We start from the raw sequence: 16,032 nt of genomic DNA, 5'->3' as shown, positions 1-16,032 counted from the left end.
TCAGATTTCTTTTTTGTAACAAGATTTTGATTTTTGAATTGTATTTTTTAAATTTCAGATTTAAATCTAGAATAGAAAATAATTTAAAAAAAAGGTAGAATGCATATTAAAATTGATATGATGGACGAAGAATTTGCCATATAATTACACTTCTTTTCAAGACCAATACTTAAATGATTATGATTAAATTGCTCGCCAGCGACCACAACGGGTAAATGGATGCTAGAGTAACTCTAGACCAAGATTGTTTAATTCAACAAACTTGATGACTAAAACGTACAATACAAAATTTAGGACTAGAAATCGTAAAATTATTGTGACCAGAAGTATATTTAAACTTTGATTCTTTTTTTTTCTAATTTAGATATCAAACGAAACCATTTTTAATATTCCATCGTAAAATATTTATATAATGGGCTAACCTTTATTTCACTAAATTTGACCGATAAAGCATAGCTCTGAGTTTTTCCAAAGGAAACGTGAAATAGTAGTTTGCATGAGAGGAAAATAAAGACTCTCATTTGCTTTTTTAAAAAAAAAGCAAATGATATGATGGACGAAGAATTTGCCATATAATTACACTTCTTTTCAAGACCAATACTTAAATGATTATGATTAAATTGCTCGCCAGCGACCACAACGGGTAAATGGATGCTAGAGTAACTCTAGACCAAGATTGTTTAATTCAACAAACTTGATGACTAAAACGTACAATACAAAATTTAGGACTAGAAATCGTAAAATTATTGTGACCAGAAGTATATTTAAACTTTGATTCTTTTTTTTTCTAATTTAGATATCAAACGAAACCATTTTTAATATTCCATCGTAAAATATTTATATAATGGGCTAACCTTTATTTCACTAAATTTGACCGATAAAGCATAGCTCTGAGTTTTTCCAAAGGAAACGTGAAATAGTAGTTTGCATGAGAGGAAAATAAAGGCTCTCATTTGCTTTTTTTAAAAAAAAGCAAATGATATGATGGACGAAGAATTTGCCATATAATTACACTTCTTTTCAAGACCAATACTTAAATGATTATGATTAAATTGCTCGCCAGCGACCACAACGGGTAAATGGATGCTAGAGTAACTCTAGACCAAGATTGTTTAATTCAACAAACTTGATGACTAAAACGTACAATACAAAATTTAGGACTAGAAATCGTAAAATTATTGTGACCAGAAGTATATTTAAACTTTGATTCTTTTTTTTTCTAATTTAGATATCAAACGAAACCATTTTTAATATTCCATCGTAAAATATTTATATAATGGGCTAACCTTTATTTCACTAAATTTGACAGATAAAGCATAGCTCTGAGTTTTTCCAAAGGAAACGTGAAATAGTAGTTTGCATGAGAGGAAAATAAAGGCTCTCATTTGCTTTTTTTCTAACGGAGAAAACACAATAACATGTTTTCACAGGTTACCTGTATCTTTGGCTGCTCAAAATTTCAATGGGAAGTTACATTTCTCATTTTTTGTTCCAATTCTCTCTATTCAGTCTCTTGCTTATTCGTGAAGTTGTTCAGACTTCAGATTCAAGAAAATGGCCATCTTCGTTGAGATCACAGTGTAATTAGATTGAAGAGCTAAGAAAGTTTGTATACCAACTAAATAAAGAGGGGGTAAGAAGGTCAACTGCTGTCCGTTTCATCCCAGCATTGAAACAACTTAGTGTGGTATCTTCAACCTGCATATATGTTACTTATTGGGTACCCTTCCAGAATTGCCTTTTCCATAATCTTTTCCGAGTTAAAATAGAAAAAGGCATAACCGTTCTCTGCAATGTTGTTGGAATACAGTTCAAAAACAATAAAGGTAAGTAAACCTTGATTTTGAATCTATGTTTTCTTAAGTAATGAACACATAGTATAAGATTTAGTAAATTAGGCTGAAAAACCACGAAAGAACAAGACTTATACGTACGTGATGCAAATGCATCACTTATTCGTACGTGATGCATTGCTCAAATTTCCAAAAAAATACAATAGGAACTTCTCCAGTAATCTAAGGATATCAACAAATAACTGAGTAAAATCGAGGACATGAGAGAATAAGAGTAAAGAAAAGAGCAATAAATATATTATATTTTGGAGAGTAATAGGAGAGAAGCTTGAACTTTCAGTGTCATTAGAGCATATCATGCCTCTTATTTATAGGTAAAAGGGAAAGCTCAAAGAAAAACAATTAGTCATTCCGCGGGATTCGTAAAGATCGCCGGAAACGGAGGAGACTCTCTCTGCAGATTACCAATCCCGGTGGCACCAGATATGGAAGCTTCTGAGGTAAGCGGGATACAAAGCGGCGTCATCCTTAAAACAGCTTTTGACTCGCGGAGAAGAAGGAATGAACCGTCCGAGATTTCTGCAACTTCAGCAATGTTCTTCAGCTAGATATCATGCAACCTCTTCGGCAAACCCTCATAGATTTCTTATAGATGGATTTCACAATCCTCGCAGGGAAGAAAACATCTTTCGGCAATATCATTTGCAATACTCCCAGATTTACAACAGAAGATTAGTGTTGTCTTTTGCTTGTAAATACATAATAAAAATTTACCTGGATAACAGGTGTGATCATCCTAGGTCCACTTTGAAGTTACTCGAGTTCAGAAAATCATAAAGAAAAAAGTGAAATAATTGCAGCAACAGTACAAATATATCACCTGAAATTGCTTTTTGGTCCATGATGTATACTTCCACGATGTAGAATAGGCTATTGTCATTGAACAATATCCGCATGTTATAAAAGCTTCAAGCAATCTGCAATGATATTTAGCCCGAGTTAATAGTCGAAGAATATGACAGGTCAATGTTTGATTTAGACAATTATAATTTACGCCTTTATTTTTATCTTAATATTCTAGGTTATGTGACAGTTGTAGTAATACATGACTACATAAGTTATGTTACAGACTTATAAAAGGAAATTGAGGTCTCAGATTGTCAGGGAGTTATTCTGTGTTTGTGCTCAAACCCGGCCCAAAAACCAGATTTTTATCCTTTTTAGAATACGATGTGTTAGATTAGACTGCTAGACTACTACCATTCGGCTTTATTAGACACTCACTCAAAAGATAGATTCTGAAATTTTAAAAAAAATGTATACTATAATATAATGTACTATTCTTAAAATATATAAATACATTTAAAGGCCAAAATAACACTTGTGATGAATGCCTCCTCCAAGATTTCATGTTCTGACCATGATGGAGCAACTTCTCGAAAAGGAATTCGTTCACTCCGGCCGGCACATAATGCAAGCCAATGCTCAATCACACGAGAAACAACTTGTTAGTTCTTCTCAGTAGTCTCTATCCTATACAGTGGCCCCTCATTTATTTTTATTCCTTTTGCCCTTACTGCATCATAGCTTCCTTACAAAAGATTAATCTAGTTTCATTTTACCCACTAACATTTCTGTGACCAAGACAGAATCCCAATATTAGAGCAAGTCTCCCCTCTAACCAAACTGGCTTTAAGAATTAAGTTTATAACTGATAAAATAGAGCTAAAGAACTTCATATTAGAAATGAAATAAAATATCTTAGGCAGAAAGCAGGAAAAATCATAACATTATAATAAGTTAATCTACCTTTAAACCAAACAAGACAATGTAACATAAGTAGACTATTCAAACAATACAGAAACAAACACAATGATTTGAGTCTTATTGTTAGCAATACGAGACATAGCCCTAATTTTATGCTAATCTCAAGCAAATTGCTTTATTTATTGTTTAACTACAGAACATATTAAATAACATAAATTGTACTACAATTACTACACAAGGACACAGTTTACTTATGGTAAAAGAAAATATAGCAGTGAGGTTTATAACAAAATCATGTAAATATAGCATAGTTTCTAGCATAATATATCAATGAATATTTCTAGAAAGATAAAAATTAAATTGAAACTAAAATGAAATAGAATAACGTTATCACTTCCAGACTAAAGCGGCATCAATCAATTAGTTATCGATTTTACACATACCTAGAAGTTAGAACCTTTAAAGACAAGCGTGAGAGTCACTGAATTATCTGAAGTGGTTGATTTGATTCAAATCCCAAGTTGCTGAAAATGACCACTTTGGTAGTGAGACTTCTTCTGCTATCTTGATTGTCTCAATCATAAATATTCTTTCGTCGTCAAAACTGTAGAAACGCAGAACGTATATATTGTGGCTTCTGGCCAGACCCACACCAAGTGGGTGCAGACACGGATCCAAAGATGTGGATAGAAAGAAATGGCAAATTTATGCTTTCAGTTCAATGTGCCATGAAACCCCTGGTCAAATTGTAGTCTACACCAAATTTAACCGTTTCTTCTACCAATAATCCTGACAAGAGCAAGAACCATCCTTGAAATGATGAAATCGGGTTGTGTCTCTAACTATAATTTCTCTTTTCACTAGCTTAGAGATGTATTTTATGGCAGAATGGCAGTCATTACAAACTCTAAGGTTCTTCATGATCCTCAGTGTAGCATGCTCTGGAGTATTTATTAATGCAAATGCAATGGCAAGTTTTTCACTATGATGTCTAAGGATCTGTTCTTTCACTTCTTGTTCCAGGTCATGCAATACAGAATTGGTGTCAGGAATAAAGCCCATTTTCTTTATCTCATTCCATATTTTTGAAATCATACGGTAGATTGCATCTCTTTGCGGGTGAAGTGCATCGTCAACCCCAAAAGTATGGACTTTGTTTTGGATTTGAACCCAACTGAATCCTTGTTCTTTCTTTACTGCTCTGTCCTTCATTGACTTCCTAACCTTAGCAGCATCCTCCCATTTACCACAGGCTGAAAGTGTATTAGCAAGTGCTGAGTAAGCCCCACTATTATTGGGATCAATAAAAAGCAACTTTTTAGCTGCTACTATAGCCAAATCAACATTTTTATGAACCCTACAAGAAGACAAAAGTGAACCCCAGGCTACCACATCTGGTTCAATGGGCATAGTTTTGATAAAATTATATGCTTCTTCAAGCAATCCAGCACGCCCAAGAAGGTCAATCATGCATGCGTAGTGGCTAGAGGTGGGTTCAATGTTATGAACATTTTTCATCAAATTAAAGTAACTTTTACCCTGTTCTACCAATCCCACATGTGTGCAAGCAGACAACACACTAACATAAGTAATGTGATCAGGCTTTAGGTTAATTTTCAACATCTTTTCAAACAGTTCTATGGCCACATTTCCAAGTCCATGTTGAGCTAGAGCCAAAATCATGGAAGTCCAAGTCAATGTATCCCTGTAGGAGCATATCTGATTGAATATTTTCCTAGCATCTCTGATGCTACCAGATCTTGAGTACATGGTAATTAATGCATTACCCACAGAAATTGATGATGCTTCTTCCAATCTTATAGCAACTGCATGAAGCTGCTTACCATGATCCAGAGAAGCCAAGCTTGAGAAGACACTTAATAGTGCTGCCAAAGTATAACTATTTGGCTTTGGACCTTCTCTTATCATCGACCTAAAGAGAGCCAAAGCATTACTAATTAAGCCATTATGCGCATAACCAACAATCATGGCAGTCCATGCAACTACATCAGGACACTTCAGCGAATCAAATATCTCTCTTGCAGGGTTTAGATCCCCAATTTTGACATAGCCATCCAACAGTGCTGTGAATGCTATAACATTAAGACTCGATGTTCCAGTTAATTGTACAATCCTTCGAGCAATTTGAACAGCACCCGACTTTGCATACATTGAAATCAGAGCATTCCCCACTGGCCCGGCAATGTCAATATCGACTCTTACAATATGTGCATGGATTTGTTTCCCAAGTTTCAAGCTTTCGAGATTTGCACAAGCTGACAGAACACTTGCCAAAGTGAACTTATCCGGATTCAGAGATGAACTCTTAAGCATAGAAGAAAATGTTTCCAGGGCTTTGATGTCATATCCCTGATGACAGTACCCTGTGATGATGGAGTTCCAAGAGACAATATCTGGATCACTGATTTCATCAAAGAGAGAAAGTGCTAGGTCAAGTCGACCGAGCTGCATGTGCATTGAAATCATAGTATTGAAAGTTGATTTGTCCTTCAGCCTCATCCGCTCAAAAACAAACTTTGCCTTAACAGAATCACCACACTTTGCATACATGTTAAGCAGTGAATTTGCCACAGGAACAACCCCAGATAGCCCCAGTTTAACAACAAAGGAATGAACCTTATTTCCAATATTCAGGGCCTTACTTGCAGAACATGAGGCAATAACATTGGTAAATGTGAATTGGGTAGGAGAAATTCCAGAAGAAACCATGCGAAGAAACGTGTAAATAGCGCTATTGAAAAGACCCAAGTCGTTATACCCCACTATCATGGTGGTCCAAGACACAGAATCTGGCTGGGGAATGTCATCAAACACTTGGCGTGCATAGTCCAAGTGGCCACCCTTAGCGTGCATGGAGAGAATGGTGTTCCATGAGAAGGTGGTCTTAAGGGGCATTTCATCGAACACGCGGTGGGCATCGGAGAAGGACCCGGTTTTGGCGTAAAAATTGAGGAGGTTGTTCATCAAGAAGACGCCGAGGCAAAGGCCATGTTTGATGATTGGAGCGTGAATGCATCTTCCCAGGAAGGGATCCCGGGATTTGATTGCGGATTGGAGAAGGAAGGGCCATTTGTCGGAAGGGGAGGGAGGGTTCGGGTTTTGCATCAACACAAGCATCAAGTGGTGTTGAAGTGGTGGCAGTGTCTCCCTCCCAAAGTTGCACCAGCATCAAGGCTTCCCCAACAGTTTTTCAAACACTACTTTCGTTTCCTTGCCTTCAAACTCAGCCTTGTGGAATTGTTGTATAGTAGAATTTCTTATCTCCCTGCACTCATGGGTGAGTTTGGATCAAAGAGAGAAAGAAAAATGTGGGAGAGTGAGCTCACATTGATCTGAAAAATAAGATGGGAAATTTGTAGTAGATTTATTGGTGTTAATAAAACAAAATAATTATGTAATATTGTAATGTACTAAAATATTTATGATTTTATCTAAAAATTAGTAATGTTTTGACGTCACATCTACTTTTTTATACTATTTATTCATATAAAAGAGTCAATTGATATATATATATATATATATATATATATATATATATATATATATATTCTAGATAAATAATAATATTTTTCAATGGATTAAGAATGTGTTGTTTTATTGATTGCGAATGTTTTTTGTATGGATATGTCTGCCAATAATATCATACTCTTCTGCCCCATAAATTTTAACAAAATCTCATCATATCAGTAAAATTACCCAAAATTACAGACTTCTGTTTTGCCTTCCACAACCTTGTCTTCTCCTAAATAAATCAAGTTGAATTAAATTTACATTAGTAAAAATAATTTAGCATTATGAGAAATTATTATGGTCAAAATTTTACCTTCACATAGAAAAAAATTATAATTTTCAAATAAAATTCAAATATATTAAACTTAAATTATTTTATTTGAATACTATGGTTTAAATTTATCAAACTTTGATTTTTTGGATAGAGTATTTTAGCTATCAACAAATACAAAAATTAGTTCTTCGACCTTGGAGACATATAAAAAAAAAACTATTCCTTGAAAAAGTCTTATTAAAACAACTATAAAAAATAATTTCATTAAATTGAATAAACTCTAAAGAGAATATTAGAAAACTAATTATTGTTCACATTTGCGAATAAATAATCTCAACTTGAAAATAATTCATATTAATATTAATTAAACAACTCCTACTTGTATTAGTTGGAAAATAATCTTGTGTGTTAATAGAAAGTCCAAGTTCATATTAAAAAAAAAATCATCACAAGGACAGGAGAACCTTAATTAATTAGTTAAGAGATAACGTGAAATACACACACAAAAAACCTAATTATTAATAATAAAAATAATATATAATAATGTTAAAAAAATAATATTTTACATTAGTTGAATAACATCGTTAGTATTAAAACAAACTTTTACTAATGCCAATTGAGAACATAATAATATCGAAAAAATAATAATATTGACCATGATGATCAAATAATAATCATAATCAACTTAAGTCAGAAGAAAAGAGAAACATGATAGTAAACTAATAATATATGACATCAACCAAATTAATAATATCTTGACCAATGTCAAACTAAAGAAAGAATATGAAAAACAGGTACATAAGTTTTGGAGACAAAAAAAAAAAATATAATTTAAAAAAATCACATTTTAGATCAAATATGAAATTATTTAATTTTAAATAGTCAAACTACTTTCATATGTTCATAACATTGTAATTTATTTACAAAATTTTTATCCAAACAAAATTCTTTTTCCACAAAACATACTAATCTTTTTATAAAAACAAAACATTATCCTCTAAATATTTACCATGTAAGGTTAAGGTATAATGTTATAAAAAAAAATTATATAATCACATAAAATATGAATACATTGGTTGGGAACCACCGTAAACAAATTATTTCCACTATATTAGGTGTTATTTTATTTTTTCAGATTATATTATATCGAATTTTCTTTTGACTAATATGAATATGACTTGCTATTTTGATTTTTTTTATTTTAATTATTGTGATACACTGCTTTTTATGTTAGTGGTGTTTATGTTAATTATATGAATGTAAATTGTTTTCAAAATATTGAGCATACAAAATTGTTCATTAAAATAATTATTCCATTTATATGTAAATAGTTAAAGTATTAAATAAATAATCATAATATACTCCTTAACCAAACACAATCTAAAAATTAAAATTTTCACAACTCTCTTAACTACTAACAAAGTTAAATTTATACTGGTAATATCCAGTCTTAAATTAGGACTATCAATCTTCTATATTGTCAAGTATATGTAACATGTTATCAATGCAAAATATGTATTATGTTTTATAGATTAATTTTTGTTTGAAAACTAATAACTACCTTTAATAAAGTTTTGATTTTGTTTTATATATAATTTTTTAAAAGGAACGAGTTCAATTATACTAAAATTAATGACTTGTACCCAGCTTGTTGAATTATTTAATTTTGAATAAAGAAATGGTGGTGTTTCATAATTCAGCTTTTACTCTAAAGCGGCTGAATAAAGCAAACAATAAAGGAATTAGTGTACTTGTGTTTATGATGAGATTCATTGCATTTGAATGGCCTACAATTTTCCATGTTCTGTTTTCGCATATGCCACTGCGAGTACACTGTCCTTGGTACAAGGCTTCAGACAAATCCCTATCTTTACCATAAGTACCATTATGCTTTGTTTGGAACACTCATTCAATTTGAGAAAAAAATATAAGAAGAATGTGAAGTTGATTAAAGTAAATAGAACGAAAATAAAGATTTTTTTAAAGAAGAGTGTGAGTAATGTGTTAGGTGTATGTAATTAAAATTTTATTCTTTATAATTAATAAAAGATAATTTAAAAAAAAGTAATATAATTTTTTTAAAAAAATATAAAATAAATTAAAATAAATAAATTATTATAAATTTTAATATATAAATTTTTTTATTTTAAAATGATAATAAATTAATTTAAATTTAATATAAAAAATAATTCACTTTAATATATTATTAAAATAAAATATTAGTATTTATTTATTATTTTAATATTTGTTTTGATTATTTATTTACAAAATCATTAATGTAAATTATATTATAAAGATTTATTTATTAAAAAAAGTTTTTTTTTTCAAACTTTCTTCACACTTTTAAACTCTGAAAGTTTAAGTTTTTTTTTTGTGTTTTTTTTTCTTCTTGAATTTGCTTTCATCTCATTTCTTACTAAAGAGTATTTAGGGTGTTTCTATCACATCAACAAATAGACCATTAATGAAGAGAGTAACCAACAACACTACCAATATTTACATTCTCTCTTCATAAAAAAAATACATACTTTCTTTCTATTAATAACTAAAATTATAATTAATCTATTTAATTTATCATTATTTTAAGAATAAAACTTATAATAAAATTGTGTTTAACTTATTATTTTTAACTCAAAACTTTAAAACAATAAATATCTAAGTCTTTTTTTCATATATTTCTATTTAAGCACATATGTATTCAATATAAATACAAATTTACACTTAAAATTCTAGCCCCATAAATAGCTCAAACATAGAAAACTTAGAACATTGACTTAGACACGTATATTGAAAATAGTTTTAAGAAAATTCAACTAAAATAATTATTTTTATTAATACATGTTAGAAATATATAATATTAAAACTAGAGGAATATGCTTTTTATAATAACTTCTTATAAATATAATTTATAATTGAGCTGTTCTTTATTTTCTATTAAAGTGTTCATTTTAAACTCTAGCAACATTGATTATGACAACAAATAAATTTAAAATAAGAATTTACGATTAAATATTTTATCTTGAAGTAATTTTAAAATATTTAAAAAGCAATAAGCATAACTTCTTCTTTTTTCTTTCTTGTACCTTAAGCGTGTTTGAAATGGTCACCAAATCACTCATGCTCGAAAGCTATGTGTTTGATGTCCTTCGAAGTGGGTCCAGAAACCCACTTAATTAAATGAAACTTTGAGCCAGGTGAAAACATAACACCTATAAGAATCATGGAAAATTGACAAATCATTTTGAGTTAGGAAAACAAACATTGAAACTGAAGTGAGATAGATACAATTTATACTCATTACAACACTTCACATCATTTTTTGAACACAAGTGACTTCTTAAGTAAAAATGGACCTTTGCAGTTTATTTTAAATCTTAATCTTGAAAATTCCTTTAATGGCTATGTTCATTTTTTGGCCAGAAAAATTTGCAGGCAGGGGTGCTTATTTACTAGGCAATACTATTTTGTCAGAGCCACCTTTATCTGTAGCTTTCAAATATCTACCACTTTGGCCAGTTTTAGATATCGAGATGCAAAACATGTGGCCTAGCTGTTCATATCAGCAGAACATTAAACATCACATAAATCGATGGACCATTTCTTCTTTGCCTTTGAGGCTCCTCTTTGGCCTTATTTATCAAAATGGAGAACCTTTTCAGTAATATAAAGGACTAGAAATTTTGATATTTTATATCAGTTTCAGTTTATCACATTGCTAAGGAAGAAGGAACTAACAATTAGATAGTTTCCTAGTTGTACAAGTATCTGGTTACATGGTACCTCCATCTCTGGAAAGGTTATTGTTAGTCCCGAACAATCACATAGTCAAATTTAATTAGTTATTTTTAAACTTAACTTGGTTGCTTAGAACCATACAAGAATTTATCTGATTTATAACATTATTTAGCTGCCTTATTACTCATTACACTAGACTAGTGAGAAAGGTTAGGAATAGATAAATGGATAAAAACTTATTTCATAGAGAGCACTGAGAGATCTTACTGACACAGCATCTATATCATCTATAGTATATAATCCTTTAGGAGATGGAGCTGAAATTCAGCATCTCAAGGGAAAACTGTACTTGCGTTAATGTGACTATGTTAGCCTGTGCATGATTTACATCTGGCATTTTTCATACTAGGTCACGTCAACATAATGCAAAAGGGAGCCCACAAGAGATAGGGTCGTTTGAGCAAATCCTATCACTGCAAGGCTCTGATCTTCTTTCCCTAAATTTAAGAAAACAGGCTATCAGTTAATGTAGTTACATTTGGTGCCCACTTATGATTATGAACTTGGGTGGTTTCTAGATTCTAGAAATCTATTGCATCAACAGGAAGGGAGGTTGCCCTCTGAAGTGAGTGTGGAAAGAAAGCTCCTGTAAAGAAATTCTTGGCTGTGAGCATTCGCTCAGGACTGTTAGACTGACTAAGCTCATCAACATTTTGAACCATTTGATCAGCATAATTGTTGCATTTCTCGTCTTCAACGGGAAAATGCTTCCCAGAAAATATAGATCTCAATTGTGGTTTAATCTTTACTGTCTTCAATTTGGATATAGCTGATAACCTCTGAATTCCATCTTTCCCACAATTTAATTTTTCTGTGTCAGGAGATATGCAAATAAATTTTGGCTTCACCCCCAGTTGTTGGTCTCTAAGCTCCCTTAACTGCATTTGGTACTTTGCTTTGAGCCATCTTAGTTCTTGCCTAATTTCATTTTCATAATCCAATATAACACAATTTGGTGCAGGGTTTGAATGAGGCTTTTTGGTATTGAGATCACTTTCTCCATACACATTAACAGTTTTTCCTTCCTCCTTGATGTTCAAGGGGTTTGTTACCTCGTGAGTTTGGTCACAGTGTATGTCCTTTAACTCTTCATTGTATAACTCTGGTTCATCTCTCTGAGCCCAAATATCTGTATAATGAATGCCATCTGAACGGCTTGATGCATCCAGTGCACCTTCGGTACCACTTGTTGCAGACCCTTCAACTTGGTATGTTATCTCTTCAAATCGGCCATGAATTGCAGCACATCCAGTTTTAGAACAATGAAGAAATTGAAGGTTCTTGCCACATGGATTATTTGATGATACATGATCAAACAAGTAACCGTTTGCAGCACAATTGAGGCAGACACCTGCACTTGAACATTCTGACTTTTCCTCTATTCTGGCTCCTGTCCTCCACTCCGGAACCAATGTTGCAATTTCATTGTCTATCATATTTGCTAAATCTGCTACATCTTGATCAGTTATGTCAAGCTCAGCTACCATTTCATTTGCAACGCTGAATGCAGTATCAGTCTCAATGTCAAATGGGAAGTAGATGTTTCGAATTCTACCTATTTAGAGGAATCCTTAGTTAATTTCGCTTATTTGCTTATGCAGCAAGCATCAGAAGAACAACAGAATATAGAATAATCAAAGACTAAGAGTTCCAAAAGAAAATTAGAAATTGAAATGCTAACCTTCCTTATCTGCTATTCTGAGTCTCAAAAAGATGCCATCATCTTCTCTTCTTCTACTTTTGATTGTGGTGTTAACCTTAGCCAAATTGTCATCCTCTTCACAATCAAAGAGACCGATTTCACTTGATTCAAAATCGTCTTGATGATAATCCAATTCAGATAAGGGTCCATAACCACCAAGATTATGAATGTACCCACTGAATGAGGTGTTGTTAATGCTATAAATTCCATTCAAAGGCTGTCTGATTAATGGGGTTACTTCATAGCAATATCTTTGATACTGCACTACTTTGGAGTCAAATCCATAATCATCAATTTGTAGAAAAGGATCCTCCAAGAGTTCCTTAGCTGAAAGTCTGAGGGACGCAGTTGCTAAGCATTTCTCTACAAACTGCCTTACCTCGGGATTGGCTACTTTGTAAAGAGCTTCTGGTTTCTTCCCCTGTAAAATATGCATGCAGATTAGTGGACAAAGATGAAGAATCAAATAGGACAATGAATCGAGGTAAATTAAATAAAAGAACAACTTTTGCTTCATACAGATACAACTTTCTTGTAAATTTGAGCAGGATGGCTGCATTCACTGTAAGGATATTCAAAAGTGACCATCTCTAATATGCACATTCCAAAAGAGTATATGTCAACCAACTCATTGTAATCCTCTTCATAAACTTCCGGAGCCATAAACTCAGGTGTGCCTGGAGTAAAACAAAGAAGAAAAAGCAAACACAGAGTTTTAACCTGGCAAAGTGTGCAGACATAGAAAACTAATTATCATAGTGGAAAGTAACATTTTCATATTCATCTTTTGGAATATAATCAAAGGCTTTCATGCTGCTTTTCTACGCACCAACACAACGAGCAGCATTAGATTTGCGGAGAATCGCAGCAAGGCCAAGATCACCGATTTTGACTTCCCCTTGGTTGCCATTGATGAAAATGTTATCACACTTGAGATCTCTATGGATCACAGGAGGATCATGGCTGTGCAGATACAGAAGCCCTTCCAAAATCTGCCTACACCAATGCTTAACAGCTCTGATGTTAACCCGTCTGTGCTTAAGTCTGTACCTGCTTATACAATGAATATAATAAGCATACCTATTTGTAAGCAAAACATAGAAGCAGAAGCTAGAATTACCCGAACAAATCATTCAATGGAAGATATTCATATACGCTTACATGCATAAAGATAAGGAGATGGCTTACTGTCTTAGAGTCCCAGAGGTAAACATCTCAGTGACAAAGTTAATGTGTCTGTTGGCAGTATCAACCCAGGAAGTATAGAACTTCATGATGTTCTTGTGTTTCAATGTCTTGAGAAGATGGATTTCACTGTATAACCTCTCAAGATCTTCAGGATTCTGCAAAAAGTCAAAAAGCTTTACTTGATTCCATGCTACTTCTATCCCTTCATACTCGTCAAATGCTCTGTAGCTGCAACAAATGCATCTAGTCTCATAAAAAAGAGAGAGAAAAAACTCATTTTGTTGAAACCAACATAACTGTTTCACTCAAACAACAAAATGGAGAACATCTCAAGTAGTTAAAAGATTTTGTTTGAAAAACTCGGAGGTGGGTATGCTGAAAACCAAGAGATTAAGGATATCATGCATACACTGTCTTGGAAGCTCCTTTGCCGAGAATTTCATTGTACTGCCAAACATGAAATTCAAATCCCGGAATCAAAACAAAAGAATTGGAACATAAAGAACTAACAAATGTTTATGAGTAAAAGGAAAGGCATATATACTCTTCCATATCTTCCTGTGGGATCAGCTTCCACAAACTCACAGCACTCTGCCTCAACACATGCAACACCATTCATGCTTTGTTTCTTATTATCTGTTCTCTCCTTTGCTTTAGTTTATGAAGACTTTTACTTCCTCTTCTGCGAGAGAGATAAAGAACACGAGAAGAGAGGAAAAAAAATAGTAGTTTTGTCAATGCATACTAGAAGGAATATTGGAAAGTGTGATGACTAATTACTTTGGTTTTCTGTGGATGAAGAGAGAGAGAGAGAGAGAGAGAGCCTAGGAAGGTCCATGAAACAGACAAAGTTATTGCCAAGTGCCAACTAACCTAAACAACAAGGAAATGCTTCACAAGGTAGGAGAGTGATACCTCAGTCATACCTCTAATCTACCACCACGCTTCTCTGACAGTAACTGACAAACACAAGCAAGCACACACACTCTCTCTCTCTCCCCTTTTCTTCCAGCCTCCTCTTTTTACATCTCATCACGAGCTGTAAAACCATTATCACTCTCTAATGAAACAGCTTGCACTGCATGGACCAACCAATGTTTTATAGGCTTTCATTTTAAACAAATATTTTATGTGGTGCTCTAAGCACGGGAGGAGAATTTGGGTCCTGTGCATTTATGGAAGGTTAGACTTTGTTGCATAATTGAAATTTATGAAAACCTTTTATAGTTAGGAATTTGGGTGTCCTTTGCTATTGTTACTATTTTAGTGAACTTTATCAACCAATGTTACTTCTCTCCAACGGTGGCTTCCTTTTTTAGTTCTGCATTGTGGACAACAACAGGTAATACATCATATTTTAGTTAGGAGTTATCAAAAAAAAGTTGCACACAAGGGCTTGGTCTAAATGATCACCAAACTACTAGAAAAGTAGTGGCCTTTCACAAATTGGTGTGATTTTTTTTTAGTTTATCAAAATTTGTATAAATTTACAGAAATATCAATATCTGAATTTTTTGGGTTGGACTTTCGATTCACTCATATTTTAGATTGGACTTATGATTGACAAGTTTATTAGGTTGGGCTAGATCAACTGAATCTCTCCACTTTTCCTCTAGATTTCCTCTTACGGTTAGGTGTGTGTACCTGTAAGACACTTTGATGCCAAAGTCAGAATCAGTTTGATATAATTATCAGATAAATCACTCTACATACTTCTTAGATTAATGACATATTTATAATGTTCTCTTATAGGAAGAACCTATTTGGGTTTTTATTTTTGTACCTAATATCTTTTTTAAACACACACCTATTAATTTGAACATATCATTATGCATTTTGCTACAATAAGCATTTATAATTTTATTTATTTATATTTTTTACATTCAATCTTTCGGTTTGAACTTTCGACATAATCTTTCGGTTGACCTTTTCGCCTAACAATACATATATGACTTCTATTTTCATTTTTTATAATTTGTGTA

The 16,032-nt window shown here is 32.6% G+C and overlaps 2 protein-coding genes across 10 annotated transcripts; both read right to left on the bottom strand.

The window, feature by feature from the left end:
- Positions 1–2,068: 2,068 nt before the first annotated feature.
- On the bottom strand, positions 2,069–6,928 carry LOC137828592 (pentatricopeptide repeat-containing protein At2g22070). 2 transcript variants are annotated; one of them, XM_068635232.1, is made up of 3 exons: positions 4,004–6,928; positions 2,674–2,770; positions 2,069–2,567 (listed from the first exon to the last, which is right to left on the bottom strand). In XM_068635232.1, exon 1 carries the CDS (start codon positions 6,696–6,698, stop codon positions 4,338–4,340), a length of 2,361 nt encoding a protein of 786 aa, XP_068491333.1. In that variant the 5' UTR covers positions 6,699–6,928; the 3' UTR covers positions 2,069–2,567; positions 2,674–2,770; positions 4,004–4,337. The 2 variants fall into 2 exon arrangements, with proteins under 2 accessions (XP_068491333.1, XP_068491331.1); XM_068635230.1 differs by having other exon boundaries at positions 2,069–2,770.
- A 4,439-nt stretch (positions 6,929–11,367) lies between these two features.
- LOC137827902 (probable serine/threonine-protein kinase WNK9) lies at positions 11,368–15,245 on the bottom strand. 8 transcript variants are annotated; one of them, XM_068634268.1, is made up of 8 exons: positions 14,966–15,245; positions 14,595–14,732; positions 14,460–14,497; positions 14,051–14,278; positions 13,692–13,915; positions 13,382–13,539; positions 12,842–13,283; positions 11,368–12,715 (listed from the first exon to the last, which is right to left on the bottom strand). In XM_068634268.1, the coding sequence occupies exons 2-8, from the start codon at positions 14,667–14,669 to the stop codon at positions 11,682–11,684; spliced, it is 2,199 nt and encodes a 732-aa protein (XP_068490369.1). In that variant the 5' UTR covers positions 14,670–14,732; positions 14,966–15,245; the 3' UTR covers positions 11,368–11,681. The 8 variants fall into 8 exon arrangements, with proteins under 8 accessions (XP_068490369.1, XP_068490372.1, XP_068490373.1 ...); XM_068634271.1 differs by having other exon boundaries at positions 13,692–13,912; XM_068634272.1 differs by having other exon boundaries at positions 13,692–13,912; positions 14,977–15,197.
- Positions 15,246–16,032: the final 787 nt, after the last annotated feature.

This window comes from Phaseolus vulgaris, chromosome 7, assembly GCF_000499845.2.
Source record: "Phaseolus vulgaris cultivar G19833 chromosome 7, P. vulgaris v2.0, whole genome shotgun sequence".
Lineage (NCBI taxonomy): Eukaryota > Viridiplantae > Streptophyta > Magnoliopsida > Fabales > Fabaceae > Phaseolus > Phaseolus vulgaris.
This window is presented reverse-complemented; position numbering and strand designations above follow the sequence as displayed.